Source organism: Schistocerca piceifrons, chromosome 7, assembly GCF_021461385.2.
Source record: "Schistocerca piceifrons isolate TAMUIC-IGC-003096 chromosome 7, iqSchPice1.1, whole genome shotgun sequence".
Classification (NCBI taxonomy): domain Eukaryota; kingdom Metazoa; phylum Arthropoda; class Insecta; order Orthoptera; family Acrididae; genus Schistocerca; species Schistocerca piceifrons.
This window is the reverse complement of record NC_060144.1, coordinates 412,843,386-412,863,268: the sequence shown is the minus strand read 5'-3', so window position 1 is coordinate 412,863,268 and position 19,883 is coordinate 412,843,386. Positions and strand designations below refer to the sequence as shown.

General features: G+C 38.4%; 1 protein-coding gene across 3 annotated transcripts in view; it reads right to left on the bottom strand.

Annotated features, from left to right (window-relative positions):
• Positions 1-19,883, bottom strand: part of LOC124709135 (DENN domain-containing protein Crag) — a 333,511-nt gene that overhangs the window by 109,969 nt on the left and 203,659 nt on the right. For all 3 annotated transcript variants that reach the window (XM_047240798.1, XM_047240799.1, XM_047240801.1), the window contains one exon: positions 491-640. In XM_047240798.1, coding sequence (XP_047096754.1) covers positions 491-640 — 150 coding nt within the window. The remainder of the gene's footprint in view (positions 1-490; positions 641-19,883) is intronic.

The following is a 19,883-nucleotide window of genomic DNA, read 5'->3' as shown; positions in this document are numbered from 1 at the left end:
AAGAGAATGAACAGAAACTGAGCACCAAAGCTGAGAATCAATTCTCATTTTTGGCCACATATTGAAGAGTTTTTAAAATTATTTATTTACATTCAATGCAAATGTCAGGATATGATTGGCCACTTTGTTTCCTTTAACGACTGTACCCATCAGATGTAATCTGAATAATCAAAGCTTTTCCTTTCTACAAGTTTTCTTAGCTAGAAAACTGTCTTCTTGCATGATAAAGTCTGATATCAGTTAAAAGCTAGAAGTCAACTTCATACATATGTGGGCAGGAAAAAAGCTGAATTATTGTTAAGAAGTTTATTGGCAAGTCTACCTAACAGCCAGGTTAATGTACACACCAAATTCATTATTTGTAACAAGTAAAATTATAATTTAGATACCTGAAAATAAGAAACAGTTAGCCTCTGCAGGTTAACTTCAAAATACATGAAAAACTATGTTACATTCAAAGAATATTCAGAAATGTTGTAATTCACCATACCCAACTACTCCTTTTACAGGTGTGGAGTTGGCAGATATTGCTTCTTTAATTTCATCAAATTTCTTAGCAACTGAAGTAGCTGCAGACTTCAGGCTATTGAGGCCTCCAATTAATAATTCATTTGATTTTTTGGAAGTCAAACTGCTGGGACTAGAAAAAATAATAGTCAAAATATGAATCCATTTTTTCCAAATATACAGATACTAAAACAGTAATACTTTTAAATTACAGACTTATGCAGAAATAAATCAAAATGTGCCTTTAGATGGGGGATAATTGTTTGCATATGAAAATTAGTCACTGCTAGCTTGCATATGAACAGTAATATTATAAGTAAGGAATCCTTACAACGGACCATCTAAATCAGTAAATACCCAAAACCAAGATGATGATGTGAAGTGATGTGATGTGATGCACTCTCCACACTAATCTATCCTCTTCATCTATGCATAACTTCCACTATCTACATTCACTGCCCATGCTTACTGAGTCAAGTCAGCCTACCTCAACAATTTGTAACATCCCCCCCCCCCCCCCCATGAATAACTCCCATTACCAAATTGAAGAGTTGTTGTTCCACAGGATGTATTCTATCAACCTGTCCCTTCTTCTTCATCTCTACATAACTACTCCAGTCTAAATCAACTTGAACCTGCTTACTGCAATCAAGCTTGGGTCTCCCTTTAAAATTCCTCTCAGCCCCCTCCCCCTGCTTACTTCTCTTCATTACCAAACTATTACTGGATGCTTCAGGGTGTGTGCCATCAAACTATTCCTTTATTAGCAAGGTTATATCATAAATTTCATTTTTCCCTAATTCAATTAACTATCTTTAAACTCGCAATCTGATTTACCCATTAAATCCCCAAAATCTTCTCCAGCACCACATACCAAAAGCCTCCAGTCTCTTCTTGTCTGCATAGCTTATCACTCATGTCTCATTACTGTACAAGGCTACACACCAGAAAAATATGTTCAGAAAAATACTTTCTGATATTGAACTTTACTTTTGATGTCAATAAATTTCTCTTTTTCAGAAATGTTTTTCTTGTTATCGACAGTCTGCATTTTGTATCCTCCCAATTTCAGCCATCATTTATTTTGATGCTGAAACAGCAGATTTCATCTATTGCTTTTAGAATCTTGTTTCTTAATATAATTCCCTAGCATGACCTGATTAATTTGACATCTCTCTCTTACCCTCCTTTGGCTTCTGTTGATGTTTGCCTTGCAACCTCTTTTCTAGATACTTTTCATTTAATTAAATTGATGTATCAGATCTTTTACAGCCTATGACAGAATTTAAATGTCATACGTGTACCTCACGGTTTTATTACTTTTTATGAACTTTAACTTCTTTTTCAAATTTATCCTTAGTTTTTTTTTCACTATTTGCTTTGTATACAGATCTTTGGTTAGAATGTTTCACAATATTAAAAAATATCCAACCACTGTTGTTTCTATTACATGTGATTCAAAATTAAACATTAAATTCCATTTTCAAAGACTAAAGTTTGCGTTTCTACAGTTTACATATGCTTCAGTTTTCCACGTAGTTTTTTTTTTTTTTTTTTTTTTTTTTTTTTTTTTTTTTTTTTTTTTTTTTTTTAAAAAAAAAGGAGACAGTCATTAATTTTGTGAGAATGGCTTCATGGATGAAACAGAATGCAAAAAGTGAAACAAAAATTACGAATATGAATTTATAATGATTACCTCGTCTCTGTCTTTACACTTGCACCATTGAAAAGGGACTTCATCTGCATTCAAACACAACATTAGTGATACTTGTCATAACATCATACATGACTCCTTAGCAATCTTACAACTTCCTATTTTTCATTACACATATTTTATCTGCACAATTATGGATGTTATTGAGTAAAAATACTTTTTATTATATAATTTTACATCCTAACTTCTTATGTTAATGATTTAAGAATATCTTGGCAGGTAATATGGACAATATACAAATTTAGGAAAAAATCTGTACAGATGACAAAACGGTAATGCATATTAGACTACAAATAATTTGTCACACTGAAAGTTTAACATCAAACCATGTGAAGATAATGTTCAAACAAAATGACAAATACCAGAAGAGTTTTAACTGTTGCTCAAAAATCAAGGCTAACAAATGAAATAAGTTCACTTTACAAAATGACCCATCATCTCAATGGGACAGTAGTATACGCATTGTAACTGCAGCTTGGCATATATATGCACACTGGAATACAAACATATAGAGAACTTCACAAGGGATAAGCTGTTCATTTTAGCAGAGAGGATGAAACAAAATCACAACAAACTTATGAAACTGTAACTACAATATTAAGTAAAACTGATAAATAAAAATCCCAAACTTCTGTACTCAACACAACTTGTAATTGCTTTATAAATCACAAAATCTCTGTGCTTTGTATATGAAAGTATCTGACCTAAATTGTATCAACAAACCATGGAACATATGACTGCTGTGGCTTCCAAGCTAGGCTTTAACAATCTTATTCACTCACTCTAAAGGAGAGGAAGACAGCAAAACATCATTAGGAAACTAAATGCTAATAATGTGATGATATTGAAAGCAAAACTGCAATGCATCCATCCCAATGCAGGCGACTGGGTACGTGCAAAAAATTTTCAGAGGTCCATCGAAGAAGCCATGAAGAACAGTAACTATATTTTACTCAGTAAGGAAACTAGGGATATGATAAGCACAGCACAAAATTCTTAAACCCAGAGTTGAAAAGGATTGCAGTCCATTAAGAATCTTTGTAATTCCTGAAAAAGGGGTACATATCTGAACACAACACAACCATAAAGAATAGCAGAAAATTCACCAAGCTAATTACAGAGACACATACATCTAGTGAAGACAGCAGTCAGTTAATATTGTAACTCTGCAAGGAACTGTAGCAATGCAACAAACTTTAGACATAATTAACAAAAACTTAAATTAGAAAAACTCATCAAAGCTGAGGAATTAAACTTACTTTTACCATACAAATCCTTATTCAGTGTCACTTCATAACATCTACCTCCACTTTGTAATAATATATACATCATGTTGTCACATCATAACTGTGGTTATGTACAAATCCAAAAGTATGGTCGTCAATGAAGTGCAACACTTACCACTGAAAGGATGTTTATTATGAACACTAATATACAGATAGGGCAGCACCTAACTCCTGGATGGAGAGCACAGCTACTCATACAGACACAGAATATTCCAGAATAAGCAAATATTACAAACATAAGAAATTTTCAGAAACTTCCACTAATGGTTAACACTTATTACCGAATAATTCCTGGTGGTTGGGTTTTAACTAACTAGTGATCCGCAGCATCCCAGTCATGGGGCTAACCACTATACCACATTGTATGCAGCACAGCACGTGGCAACATAATATAAATGCATACACTGTACAGCTAGAAAATTATCTTCACTTAATAACATCCATGAATGTACAGCAAAAATAAGCATAATAAGGAATAACAAATTAGGAAAATGTCAACTTTTACGATGAGCTAACGCAAACCTGGAGAATTTTTCATCAATGCAGGAAACAGTTTTGGAAAGAAAGAGCCAAGTTAAATGACACCAATTTTTATTCACAATTTTACATTCAGTTTCAACTGGGATGCCATTCTCAAAAGTTTTATAGTTCTTTAATTTGATTCAATGCTTGGTTGGAAAAGTGAAACAAATGTAAGGCAAAAATTGTAGATACTGGAAATTGACTTTAGTTCATGAATGCATCAGACATAACAGAAACAACAGTTACAATTAAAAGTCTTCTGGGTGTGGTACCTTGTCATTGCATAAAATACTTTACTTATAAATTGTAAAACCAATGTTTCAACCATACTGCATTGTCTTGCCCTGAGGAGGGCCTTTGTAATTCGGTCAAAACATTGGTTTTATAGTTTATAACTGAAGTATTTTATACAATATTGTGAGAAGGAAAGGTGCCACTCACCCCCATATAGTGGAGATGCAACTTCCCTTCTCATAATATTGTTACATTCCATCCTGGATTTTCCATTGTATTTCATACAATGATGCAGTACAATATTCAGAAGAATTTTAATAATCATGACACTGACCGCAGAAGCCTAAGTAGTTATGTTACAAAAAAACAGTGACTAGAGATGTTTTAATATTACTAAATACTAAAATAAAACAGTTATAGTTACCACCAATGAACACAAATACCAGTTACTATAATAGAATACCCAATGTAACCCAGTTGGGGACTATGTTGTGGCAATATTTTATTTGTGTGTGTGTGTGTGTGTGTGTGTGTGTGTGTGTGTGTGTGTGTGTGGTGGGGTGGGGTGGGAGAACACACACACACAAACACACACACACACACACACACACACACACACACACACACACACACACACACACAAACACACACAGTGAGAGAGAGAGAGAGAGAGAGAGAGAGAGAGAGAGAGAGAGAGAGAGAGAGAGGGGTGGGGGGAGGAGGAGATGATCCCTAGGATGCTTGCTCAGAATGACTGTTCAAAAGGTGAGCTACAAAGCTCATGTTTCTAATAAACTGACCAGTGTCTTTGCAATTAAATGGAACATTATCTTTATTCATTAAATTAACTGTCAAGCGAAACAAATATGAGTAGGAATCATGCATAAAGTAAATATTGCATTTCTTGCTGAGGTCCCTTCAAAGCCTTTGGGATTTTTATACTTATAGCCGGGTACCCTTGCCCCTTAATGGATTTGTTGATAACAGTCAATTTCACATGAATTGTGATTTACGTAACAATACAACATACAAAAGTATAGTGTTGGCTTCCTTTGCTTCCTCATTTTAGAGATAAATTCTGTATTCTGGTGCAAAGGTTTTGATAAAATATCAGCTGCCATACAGCTAAAAATTGAAAATAATTGCAAATTAAAAACATATCTTAGTGGACATTCCTGTTACCAAAATGACAAGTGACAATGAAGTTACCAGGCCTCTGTTCTGACAGCATTTATAAGATCTACTTTCTGATCATTACACTAGGAGCTAAACATATGCTGTACAGTATAACTGATGTTAAGTAGTGGCTTTCTGACAACTATTTTTCATTTATAGCCCATGTAAGCATTAACTGAACATAACATAACAGTTTAATGACACTTAATGGACTTAATGTTAATTTAAACAGGTAAAACTGTCATCCACCTGAACGTTGGCTTTAACACTGCAGAGCTTTGCTAGGCATGATCCTGTTGAAGGAATTGACATTCCTAATTATGGGGTAATCTACAGTTTAACACTGTCTCTAAATTACAGAATAACTTCACATACATAAATTACTGAAAGAAGCAAAATAAGCGACAGGAACGAGTGAAAAAAATCGTAGAAGCAAATTGGCAGGTTTCTGAAAGTTACTTCTTTCTGGTAATGAATAACCTAACTTATCCCACACTTCTGAAATTGCTTCTTTATGATGGGATCTTTTGAACAAGGTTGAATGAATGAAGCAGTACAACATAATATTTTAGGGAAGATGTTAATGTTTTATTTATTCAATGTGAATATGTCACAGTATGAGATTTGAAACTATCATAAAGAAATGGTGGATCAGGAACTTTACATTAAACATCCCACCTTGAAACAAAACAAATGAGACTGTTTACATTACTATTAACTTTTTTTATAACACATTAGTAAAAAGTTGTTTTGATCTCGCACGTGTTCCTATGCTGCGACATATTTAATGGTGTAAACTGTTGGCAGTGGATGAGTAATTTATTACAGTCACATTTTGATGCTCTTCAGAAGGAATGTTGCTTACAATGACATAAAAGGAAAGAGAAGGATACCACAAATTTTTTATTCCTACCATGTATAGTCACTTTCAAAGTACTGTGAGTACACACACTTTGCAGTCTTTTCTTCAACTGTTTGAAAATTTCTGCATGTTCCTTTCAATAAGGAGCCACACAGCTTTTGCCTTCCAGCGGAGTGCAAGAACATGTTTGTAAGAATCTGCTCTGTCCCTCACACTTTGATTTATATCTTGTGCCTAAACTTTTCACTGTGTAAGCATGCAGTTCAAGCCTGAAAAATAGCCATGCAGTAATGTGTCACGGTAAACAGTAGTTACTGCTTGTAACATTAAGAGTATCATTTCTTTTGTGCAAGATAATAAACTGCAACCCAGCCACTGTAAATTTCAATATTAAACTCATACCACCCTTCATTTAATGATATTTTCATGTAAACGTTCAGTTCATAACACAACTACACAATTGTTGTATGCTCTAATTCATAGTGCCTCATCGATAATGCACTCTACAACGTGCTGACAAGCTGAAATGAATTTTAGAATAAATTCTAAAATTTACATTTGTGTTACTAGTGGTCATGAGCCAACAATACTTTCAAATCTGTACTGTTCATTATAGTGAGTAAAAACAAGCTATAAAAACATTACGTATATGTATTAAAGATGTATCTGGGTTGAAACAAACAACAGCAACACTGTGATAATCTACCAGGTATGCAGTTAATCTGATCAATATACCTGTATTAGACTTATATTATTGACTCAGTGCTAATCGAGAATGTGGCGTAACTCGAAATATTCTGGACGATTCAATGACGGTGCACAGAGAAAATAATGCAATAAATTATACTGTATTTATACTACTGATTAGTGATAAAAATTTTGAATTACTAAAATATATGGCATTAAGTATTTTTTCTGCACATAAAAACCATGGTCCTGTGAGTAATAAGCCCAACATCTACAAGGACAGTTCAATATAGAGTGAAAATAAATATTTTCATCTCATGTAGTTTACATATGGTGCTGATGTGATAATAGGGCACATGAGATATCTAAACCAAAATGAATGCTTCTACGTAACAATAAAGTCATAAAAATGTGACATAAAAATAAACAGTGCAAATTCCAAGAAGGACTGTAACACTATTATGAAAAGGATAGTTGTTACTCACCACAAACTGGCGATGCTGAGTCGCAAATAGGCACAATGAAAAGACTGTCAGAGAATGAGCTTTTGGCCAACAAGGCCTACATTGGAAATAGACAACATCACACACACACACACGACCGCAGTCTCTGATGCATCAGCAGCCAGAGACTGTGGTCATGTGTGTGTGAGTTGCATTTGTGTGTGTGTGTGTGTGTGTGTGTGTGTGTGTGTGTGTGTGTAGGCCTTGCTAGCTGAAAGCTCACTTTCTGACAGTCTTTTTGTTGTGCCTATCTGTGACTCAACATCACGCATCACGGTTACACAATGAGTAGCAACTATTCTTTTCCTAATATTGTAACCGAAAAGCAAATAATATTTATTTCTAGAAAATAGGGACAATTTCCAGTACGCATTATATGATATCAAAATGTCTGTCTGCAGAAATCCACTATGAAAATTTATTAAATGCTGTAAGAGCAATATGATGACAATCTTCCATGATCAATTGCTAGTTAATGATATAAAGTTTCAGGTAGATCAGCATTTTGTGTTCAAAGCAGGATGCTGTGGCACACTGATCAGCTGGGAAAGAGGTCACAACAAGCACACCCCCTGTACTGCACAGCAATATCACCAAATAGCAATTAAGGCACAGACAGAGTCATCAAGTATTTGCCAAAGTGGTGTGGTCACAATTTTGTACAGGCAGCATGAAGAAAGGTTCTACCAAGATTACTAGCTCTTCAGCATGAGATGATGTGACTGGTGATCAAAAGTTGGTTCATTATGATCCTCAAACCAAAAATGCAAGTATAGACCAAAATCAGCCTATTCACTAACATGAAACTGAGCCAATGTTGTTCTGCAAATGGGTAAGATGATAATGGTTCTCTATTCCCCCAAATGCTATGGAGTTATCTATCAGTATGAATGACCTCTGCATTCAGTATTTACACATGCAGATTTTCATGATAACTGTTATGATGTGAAACATGTCAACAGAAGAAAGATGCAAACACACACACACACACACACACACACACACACACACACACGCGCGCGCGAGATATGATATATAGCTATACACTAGCCATTTACAGATTTTTCTGAATGAGTAATTATTTCTATTCAAGAATTTCTCTACAGTGTAGAATGAATTGTTAACGGGGAAAAACACCTTTAATCTACATCTGAAACCACTTCTACTATCTATCAGACATTTTATTTCCACGGGGAGATTATGAAAGAGTTTTATAAGTGCATATTTCACCCGTTTCTCTGCCAAAGTTTGATTCATTAAAGGGTGACGTAGATAATTTATCCTCCTAGGTTTGTACTTGTGAATATCTATTATTTTCAAACTGTGCTGAATTGCTGATAAATTTTGTAGGTGAATTAAACTGAGCTGAATTGCTGATAAATTTTGTAGGTGAATTAAACTGAGCTGAATTGCTGATAAATTTTGTAGGTGAATAAATATAGTTTGAGACTGTGGTTACTGTTCCTAACTGCTTAAAAAGATGCATGCATGAGGTATGTGAATAAACCTTGCACATAATTCTAATTACTCTCCTTTGTGTAATGAATTCTTTTTGCCTAAGTGAGGAGTTACCGCATAAGACATCAGTAAATGAAGATATCCGTAATACATCGATAGAAAAAAAAATCACAACACCAAAAAATAATTGACGTAGAGAACGAAATTTTACGAATACATTTGTCTTGGTAACATATTTAAGTGATTACCATTGCAAGATCACAGGTTAACATAAGTGCGAGATAAGCCACTGCAAATGTGAAATGCTGGTACTTTAATAACCGGTATAACCATCAATATGTTGAATGCAAGCATGTAAACATGCATGCATTGTGCTGTACAGGTGCTGGATGTCAATTTGTGGGATGGAGTTCCAAGCTTGTTGTACTTGGCCGGTCAGTAGAGTGATGGTTAATGCTGCTTGTGGATGAAGCTGGAGATGTTGTCCGTTGATGTCCCATATGTGCTCAACTGGAGACAGATCTGGTAATTGAACAGGCCAAGCATCATGTTGACACACTGTAGAGTATGTTGGGTTACAACAGCGATATGTGGGCGAGCGTTATCCTGATGGAAAACACCCTCTGGAATGCTATTCATGAATGGCAGCACAAGAGGTTGAATCACCAGACTGACATACAATTCTGCAGTCATGATGTGTGGGACTACCACAACAGTTCTCCTACTGTCATAAAAAATCTCACCCCAGGCCATAACTCCATGTGTAGGTCTGATGTGTCTAGAATGCAGATAGGATGGTTGCAGGCCCTCAACTGGCCTCCACCTAATCAACACAAGACCATCAATAGCACTGAAGCAGAATCAGCTTCTATCAGGAAACACAACAGACCTTCACCCTGATGAGTTCTCACCTGACACCAAAATACTGAAATCACAAATAGTAGTGATTTGGGGTTAATGGAATGCATGCTACTGGGCATCTGTCTCAGAGCTGTCCTCGATATAACCAAAATGTAACAGTTCGCTGTGTCACTGTTGCAGGCCCTCAACTGGCCTCCACCTAATCAACACAAGAGCATCAATAGCACTGAAACAGAATCAGCTTCTATCAGGAAACACAACAGACCTTCACCCTGATAAGTTCTCACTTGACACCAAAGTACTGAAATCACAAATAGTGGTGATTTGGGGTTAATGAAATGCATGCTACTGGGCATCTGTCTCAGAGCTGTCCTCGATATAACCAAAATGTAACAGTTCGCTGTGTCACTGTGGTGCCAACTACTGCTCTAATTGCTGCTGCAGATGTAGTACAATGTGCCAGAGCCACATGCCAAACACGATGACCTCCCATCTTGGTAGCAGCATGTGGTTCTTTGGACACTGGTCTTCTCGTGACTATACATTTCTCATAATCAAAATATCCACGGGTGTGCTGCCAGTCTATAGTGTCCAACGGGCACAATATTTCAGCGATCATACATGTCGCCATCATCAGGTGAACTGACGGACTGAGCTCCTGTGAACGTGCCAGCACGGAGATCCGTACGCTATGGCTGCTCAGAGGGAACTGGGTTCGGTCGCAGCGGCGGCCGATTTAAATACCCTCCGCCTGCGGCGCGCTCCCTCCGCCGTCCGCGCGGTGGAAGAGATTGCGCCGGCGTCTGAGATGACATCGATGTGATGGCTCTGTCCGCCGTGGTCGTCACAACTATACGTTTGCTCGATTTACTCTTAATTAACCCTCGTGCACTGGTGGGGAGCGCCAAAGATGACCTCGATTTGAGGAAGGCCGGCGTGTACCAGATTCCGTGTCAATGTGGCAAGTCGTATATTGGTCAGACGATGCGTACCGTCGAGGATCGATGCCGTGAACACCAGAGGCACACTCGACTGATGTATCCGAGCAAGTCGGCGGTCGCTGAACATTGTTTGTCGGAAAATCACGCCATGGAGTATGACCGCACGAGGATTCTGGTACAGACGTCGAGATACTGGGACAGCGTTGTTAGAGAGGCCATCGAAATTCGCACCAATGATGACCTCATAAACCGTGACTGTGGCTATAATCTTAGCAAGGCTTGGGAACCAGCGATTGGGTTAATCAAGAGTAAGTCGAGCAAACGTATAGTTGTGACGACCACGGCGGATAGAGCCATCACACCGACGTCATCTCAGACGCCGGCGCAATCTGTCCCATCGCGCGACCGTGGCGCGGGTCGCGGACGGCGGAGGGAGCGCGCCGCGGGTATTTAAATTGGCCGCCGCCGCGACTGAACCCAGTTCCCTCTGAGCAGCCATAGTGTACGGATCTCCGTGCCAGCACGTTCACAGGAGCTCAGTCCGTCAGTTCACCTGATGATGGCGACATGTATGATCGCCGAAATATTGTGCCCGTTGGACACTATAGACCGGCAGCACACCCGTGGATATTTTGATTATCAAATACGCCGGGAGAAACTCAAGAATCACATCATACATTTCTCATGACCACAGCTGCCAGCAGTCATGTGGGTGGCTACATTCTTGCCAAGTCTTAGTGCAATATTGCAGAAGGAACATCTGCCTTCTTGTAGCAGTTTTACACACCTCGTCCACACTCAGATGTTATTAATGGTGTCTATGTCACCTTAAAGGTATTCTTCACTAACAACAATCAACGCATCCAATCTCAAAGGTAATTAATGCCCATAACCAATACAGCATCCATTTGAAGGAAAACTGAGTTGCATCCTCATAGTGGCACATGAAATTTGAATAGATTTCATCTCCTAGTTGTAGGAACATGCCTACCAACTTTCGTTTATCTCACACAACTCCTCTTTGATGCTGCAATTTTTTTCCATAAATGTATATTAAATTACTGATTTCTAGATCCCTACAGAAGCCAATTATTCTTATGGCAAAAGTTGACAAATCTAAATGTTTTCGCAGATCTACGATATGTTTTCTCCTCTTTTAAGTTTTTGCAATAAGCACACTTAACAACTTAGAATTTTCTCCCTTGATTATTATTTCTAGTTGATATAATAGATTAATAGGAGATGGGATATTCTGACTGTACAAAACTGGATGAGCTGTGTTTTTTACAAAGTTTAAAGCTAGCCCATTTGTGCAAAACTAATCAGTAGCTTCACAAAAATATCATTTAGTTCACTAATTTCTGTGTTGGTGCTTCTTTGCTTGGCTTCACAGCACTGTTTGTATCATCTGTAAATAGGACTAATTCTATTTATTTCTGTCCATCATGTCTCGGGCACACATCAAGGATGGTATTATTTCTTCTTCTGATATTTCGACTGATGATCTTACAACCAAGGTATGTCGCTGAAAAAATTTAAACCACTTGACACAATGCTGAAGAGTAAATGTGCATTCATCAAAGATGTACACCTGAAAGACAGTAGAATATTCTATTTGCTACAGAAACTTCAAGAAATACAGGTCTAATTCTGCCTCCTGATTCAAATAAAATAGTAGATCATTAACATAAAGCAAGAACAGAAGTGGAATGATGATCAAACCTTGTGGGACTCCCACTGTAATTGCTCACCACACAGATAATGTGGCATCCCTCTCTGCATTATTCAAACAGCTTAGTATAGCTTCTGTGATACTGTTTCTTAAATAAGAAAACACCAGGCATGTGCTGTGCTAAGTATTCCTTGAAAACATAACATCTCTAATAAAATATTGTGACTGACACAATCAAATGAATTCAATAAGTCACAAAAGATCAACTGATGATATTTTATCATTTAAAGATTGTGTTATGTGCTCAGAACACATTGGACAGAATAAGTTGATGATTTATACTGGTGCCGCCAGTAGCGGAGAAAATCGACACTATTTGGAAGATATTCATTTGCCTCTGAGTGTTACCAATATTTCTGGAGTATGTCATATCTGCTTTCATTTAAGCACATGAAATGGAAATTGATGTCAGCATTGCGGAAAGTAGTCAGCGTTGCCTTCCCTTCGCCTCTCCACTCACCTTGGCAGTCCTAATTCAGGGGCAAGGGATACCTCCTAATGTTCATGACAGCCAGCAAGCAAATCGTCAGTGTATCATCTCAAACAGGAAATGTATAAATAGCTGACTCAGTATTGGGTCCATGTTGAAAGCCAAACTATTACTGGCTATGTATCACATCATGACACGCTTATGTCACAATTCTGGAGTTCATTACCTTCTCAAATATTTTAGAAAATGATGCATGGAGTGAGACTGGATGGCAGTTATTGACATCTGTGGAGTCATCCCTAATATCCAGCTGGATCCTTCTCTGCACCAACTGTGCAGATGGGAGTTATCCTTACAATATATTCTCTATTCCTCCTGCCAACACATCCACCAGGGCCTTTTCCCCTTCTCTGCCATTTTTCTTTTCACTCCCACCCCTCTCCTCACAAGTCTCATGACACAGCTCCTGCCACTAGTACCCTCTCGTTCCGCCTACTCCCCTGCCCCACTCCAGATCCCTGCTTTTGTCCAAAGCACCATTCAGGCTGTAGCAGCTGGAGATAGTGGTTGTGTCTGTCAGGTGTGCCTGCTTGTGTGAATGTGTTAGCGATTCCTGTTCTGTAGAAGGCTTTGGCTGACAGCTCAATGTGTAACAATCTTTTCAATGAGCCAAACTGTAACTTAGAGTGTCATCCTAACAGTCAGTGAGTTTGGCAGAATCTTCTAGTAATTTTAACTTATGCCATTGTTGTCTTCATAATTTTAAAATTCACCTGGATGTAGGGATAAGGTTTTTAAGATTTCTGGTCTAAAATTCTTTCGGCAGGTCTACAATCTGGCTTGCTCACGCTGATGTTTTTAAACTACATACTGTCATTGTTTTGCTATTTATGAGTGCACGTCATAGTATGACTACAGCTAATGATGCTTCCAAATGCATGGTCACCACTTTTTTACATTCTGAACAGTACGTTACATAATTACAAGCATTAACGTATTTTGTACTCCACTGTTAAATGGATTTGTCAAATTTTCACTTTTACTATTAGAATTGACTCCCCATTATATTTTTTGGTCAGTTTTTATATCCTACTTGCCTGTGCAAAATTTTCTTAGGCTACTTTTTCTCCATTTGTTTACAGATCTCAAGATGGTTGCAGATGCAACAGAAACTAGCTTTCATACTGTATTTTAATACAAAACTGCAGTCTAACCATTAACAGAGTTTTACTTTAAAATTTTTTTGCTAAATAAAACACATTAAAACTACTGTCTCCCCCCCTGAGAATGTCCGACTTCACTTAGCTATAATAATTATATTGTGTCAAAGACGGCTTGTACAGGATTAACTAGTGTGGGAAACTGCATCAAACCAGTCTTCGGACTGAGGAAGGAAAAAAGGATAAATAAATATAAAATTAAAAAATCTAAAGAAACTATGTATTTATAAATGTGAGAACACTCTGCTAAAGTCGGCAGTTCAGCTCCATCTGCACTTTTGTGCGTGTGCTCAATAAACATGCTTTCAGTGTCAAGACTTATTCTATTAAGGTTATGCAAAAGCTATCACCTTCAAGGACAAGAACACTAAATAAAAACAATAAATTCATCCTATTGGTGTGAATTGTTGTGCTATCAATAGATACACAAGTGTTGGCGTGATAAAAGCACGTAAGGCATCCAGAACTTCTTTCAGGATGTGCTGTCCAGAAGCTGAATAAAATTGTTAAATGGACCAAAATATGAACAAGAGATGACACAATTTGTCTTGCCAACATCCTACTTTTACTTGGATGCCAGAGTCCATCAGGGTCCTATCAAAACAAAGAAAAGTTCAAGAGCTGCGATAAATTTCTGATGGAAATAAAAACATTTGTTGACAACCATCAGCAAGTCCACATGGCCAGAGAACAATTGAAGAACATAGCTCAACAACATCTTGTGTGCTCCTTTCTGTCCATTCCATTCCACTGCTCTTCCAAATCCTTTGCTGTGTCTCACAGCATTACCATGTCATCAGCAAACCTCAAAGTTTTTATTTCTTTTCCCCAAACTGTATTTCCTCCTCCAAATTTTTCTTTGGTTTCCTTTACTGTTCGCCAAATGTAGAGGTTGAACAACACTGGGGATAGACTAAAACCCTGTATCACTCCCTTCTCAACCACTACTTCCCCTTCATGCCAACTGGTTTCTCTGAAAGTTGTTAATAGTCTTGTGCTACCTGTATTTTAACCCTGCTATCTTCAGAAACCCAAAGAGAGCATTCCAGTTAACACTGCCAATAGCTTTTTCTAGGTTTACATATGCTAGAAATGCAGGTTTGCCTTTACTTAATCTATCTTCTAAGATAAGTCATAGGGTCAGTATTGCAACATGTATTCCCACATTTCTATGGAATCCAAACTGACCTAACCTGAGGTCTGCTTCTACCAGTTCTTCCATTCTTATGTAAAGAATTTTTATGGTATTTTGCATCCATGACTTATTACGTTGATAGTTCAGTAATATTCTCAACTGTCAGCACCTGCTTTGTTTGGAATTGGAACTATTACAGTCTTCTTTATGTCTGAGAATATTTTGCCTGTCTTGTACAACTTGCACACCAGGTGGAATAGTTTTGTCACAGCTGACTCTCCCAAGGATATCAGTAATTCTGACAGAACTTCATCTACTCCAGAGGCCTTGTTTCAACTTAGGTATTTCTGAGAATAAACTTTTAATTTGCTCCTTCCACCTTTCTCTTATTTTCTTTGTACTGGTTTCCCATTTGATATCTTGATATTCATACAGCTGTTTCTCTTTTCTATATATATATATATATATATATATATATATATATATATATATATATATATATATATATATATATATATATATATATATACAAAGATGAGGTGACTTACCGAACAAAAGCGCTGGCAGGTCGATAGACACACAAACATACACACAAAATTCAAGCTTTCGCAACAAACTGTTGCCTCATCAGGAAAGAGGGAAGGAGAGGGGAAGACGAAAGGAAGTGGGTTTTAAGGGAGAGGGTAAGGAGTCATTCCAATCCCGGGAGCGGAAAGACTTCCCTTAGGGGGAAAAAAGGACAGGTATACACTCGCACACACGCACATATCCATCCACACATACAGACACAAGCAGACATATTTCCCACGTGGAATGTTTCCTTCCATTATATATATATATATATATATATATATATATATATATGCTTCTATATCCTTACCTTTGTTATCTAGCCATTCCTACTTAGCCGCTTTGCACTTCCTGTCAATCTCATTTTTTAAATGTTTTATTCCCTTTCACCCTCTGCTTCATTTGCTGTATTTTTATATTCTCTTCTTTCAGCAATTAAATTCAATATCTCCTGTGATATCAAAGCATCTTCGACTAAACTGTCCAAGGATTATTCAGTTCTGGGGCAACATTTTCTGTGATACAGGATGCTTACTGTTTCCAGCTAAAAAGATTATGTTCAACTATTCGAAGGCCATCATGCTGACAGTTGCAATGGAAAATAGGTAAAGCTGACAGGAACCTGGGTTGTGAGAATAATTACTGAAAATAGAACACATCCTTTCAAACTTGTCATTTCACCACAACACAACCATAGTTGGACCCATACTCTTCATGTTACATATTAAAGCCTGCACACAAAATTAACAGTAATCTCAGAAATTTTGGAGATTTTGCCGTTATCTATAGGGAAGTACCCTTTGAAAAAAGCTGCACAAATATTCAGTAAAGTGCTGTAACTATTGAGAAATTGCATTAAATGTTAAAAAATGTAAAAGTGTGTACTTCACAAAACAAAAAAATGTAATATCCTCCGAGTACATTGTCAATGAATACCAATTGGAATCAGTTAATTCACATAAATACCTGTTTTAACTATTTGTGGGAATATGAAGTGGAATGACCGCATAGACTCAGCCACAGTTTAAGCAGATGTGAGATATTATCTCTTTGGCAGGACAATGGGCCACAAGACCAATCCACAAAGAAGAATACTTACGAAACACTTGTGCAGGCAATCCAAGAATAGTGTCGAAGTGTCTAACAGCCAGATACTGAATGTAGACAACAAAGAGGAGCACAAAAGGTTACAGGTTTCTTTCACTAGTGGATAATTGTCATGGAAATGTTGAAAAGTCGAAAATGTTGAAAAATCCGAAATGGTAGACACTTAAACACAGATGTCAACTATCTCACAAAAGCCTATATCCAAAATTTCAGCACCAAGTGTTAAGTGAGGGATCTATGAATATATTACAGTCCCCTGAACATCGGTCCTGTAGGGATAACAAAGACGAGATTAGACTAATTACAGCATACGCAGAGGTATTTAAGCTGTCATTCTTCCTGCACTCCATACGTGAAAGTAACAGTAAGAAACCCCAGATCTCTAAAAGAAACCCTCAGACATGGAACAATGATAAGTCATGCACAAAAAATGGTAAACAGAGTGTGGATGTACATGTAGAATAATTTTAACAGATGACTTTCAATTTTCACAACAGCAGTACACGATTGCTAAGATTGATTGGTTGGTTTTGGGGGAAGAGACCAAACAGCGAGGTCATCGGTCTCATCGGATTAGGGAAGGACAGGGAAGGAAGTCGGCCGTGCCCTTTCAGAGGAACCATCCCGGCATTTGCTTGGAGCGATTTAGGGAAATCACGGAAAACCTAAATCAGGATGGCCGGACGCGGGATTGAACCGTCGTCCTCCAGAATACGAGTCCAGTGTGCTAACCACTGCGCCACCTCGCTCGGTCGATTGCTAAGAAAATCCTAGTATGGTGAGTGCACAAGATGATGGCTGGTGAGGGCAAGTATTTCAAAATCAATGACAAAGCACATCTCTGCAAATTTTTTCCTCAGTAGACAATAGTCAGTATGATTGTACTGAAAAGGGGGGGAGGGGGGGGGGACACCTTCACTCCATACTACTTCTAATATAAAGTAATTCTTGTAAACATTATTATATATGGAACAACCAGATAAGGTGGCAGTTCTTGTCTCAAGATCAGCATCACAGGAGAGTACAGTGTACATTTTTCAATTATTTGTAAGAGCTTCAAACAGCAGTGACTTATTTTCTTTTACTTGTGTGCTTAGTAGTTTAGTTTGTAAATTTATTGTGTGTTTGTATGCTTAGTAGACACATTTTTGCAATTTAATAACTGCCTAGTGCAGAATTCCACCAATTTTAGCATGGACACCAACTGTGATTGCTGTGTTAGGATGCAGGCTGAAATGGAGACCCTTCTTTCAGAGTCCAGGTTATGCAGCTTGAGGCTGTCATTGGGCCCCACAATGGACAAGTGCATCCAAGGGACATCTAACATGTTCCATGTGTCCCCTGATCAATCCACTGGTGAGGCCACCTGATTTACTGCCTGCACTGATGTTGAGTCTCACCTATAGCAGAGTGGGAGGTCACTCCAAGTTGTGGCTGGCAGTGAAGACTTGCAGTGGGGCTGACCATAACACACACAGTTCACCTGAGAAATAGGTTTCAGTTGCTATCTGTGGCTGATGAAAATCCTGAGGCAGATGCAGTCACTTGTCTTGTTTCACAGGAAGCCGCTCAGCCTGCAAGATCCCAGAGAGCCATAGAGGGTGGGATTACTGTTAGTTGGGAGCTCCAGTGTCAGGCGCATAAAGGGTGCCCTTAGGGATATGACTGCCAAGGAGGGAAAGAAGTCCAGTGTGCTCTCTGTGTGCACACTGGCGCAATTCATCCCAGTTGTGGAATGGGTCTTTCCTGATGCCCTGAAGAGGACAGTTTGCAGCCAAGTGCATGCGGTGGCTCATGCTAGTGCTAATGATGTATGTCACTTTGGACTGGAAGAGATCCTCTCTGGTTTTGGCAGCTATCTGAAATGGAAAAGGCTACCAGTTTTGCATGCAAGATGAAGACAGATCTCACCATTTGTATCAATGTCAAGAGGATCAACTGCCGACCATTGGTACAAAACTGAGGGGAGGATCTGAATCAGAGGCTCAGATGATTCAGCGACCACGTAGGCTGCAGATTCCTTGACTTGCGCCATAGAGTGGTGATGTATCAGTTTCCGCTTAATAGGCAGGGCTGCCTGTGAAACCAGTCATGTGATTTACAAGCTAAGCTGCAACCACTGTGCTGCATTCTATGTAGGCATGACAGCCAACAAGCTGTCTGTCCGAATGAACGGCCACTGACAAACTGTGGCCAAAAAACAAGTGGACCACACTGTTGCTGAACATGCTGCCAAACATGATATCCCTCATCTCAATGACTTCTTCACAGCCCGTGCCATGTGGATCCTTCCCACCAACACCAGCTTTTCTGAATTGCGCAGGTGGGAACTTTCCCTGTAATACATCCTACATTCCTGTAACCCTCCTGGCCACAACCTTCGTTAGTCACTGTCCTCACCCATCCAGCCCCCTTCCCTGTTCCCATTCCAGCACTACACAGCATTATTTTACCACCATACCCAGTCTATTAATTTCTTTTTATTTCTCTCCTTTCCACCACTTACCCTCTACCCCTTCTGCACCTTCTCTCCTGCTCTCTGTCTGAATTGCAACATTTCACTGTTCACCACTCCCACCATACTATCCCTCCCCCTCCCTGCCCCAGCCTCCTCCTTACCCCCTCCCAGTCGCCACTCCCATCATGCACTGGTGCTGCTGCTCGCAGTGTGGTTTCAGTTCTCTGAGACTGCAGACGTGTGTGCAAGTTGTGTTTGCGTGAGTGTATGTATGCATATGTGTATGTGTGTCTACTGCTGACAAAGGCCTTAATGGCCAAAAGCTATAAATGTGTGAATCTTTTTGTTGTGCCTATTGTGACTCAGCATCTCTGCTATATGGTGAGTAGCAACTTTCCTTCTCTGGTATTGTTGCTGTTAGTAGTAGTTTATCTCATAGCAAAATAGAATTAGATAGTTCCAGTGAGTTAGTATGTGTAG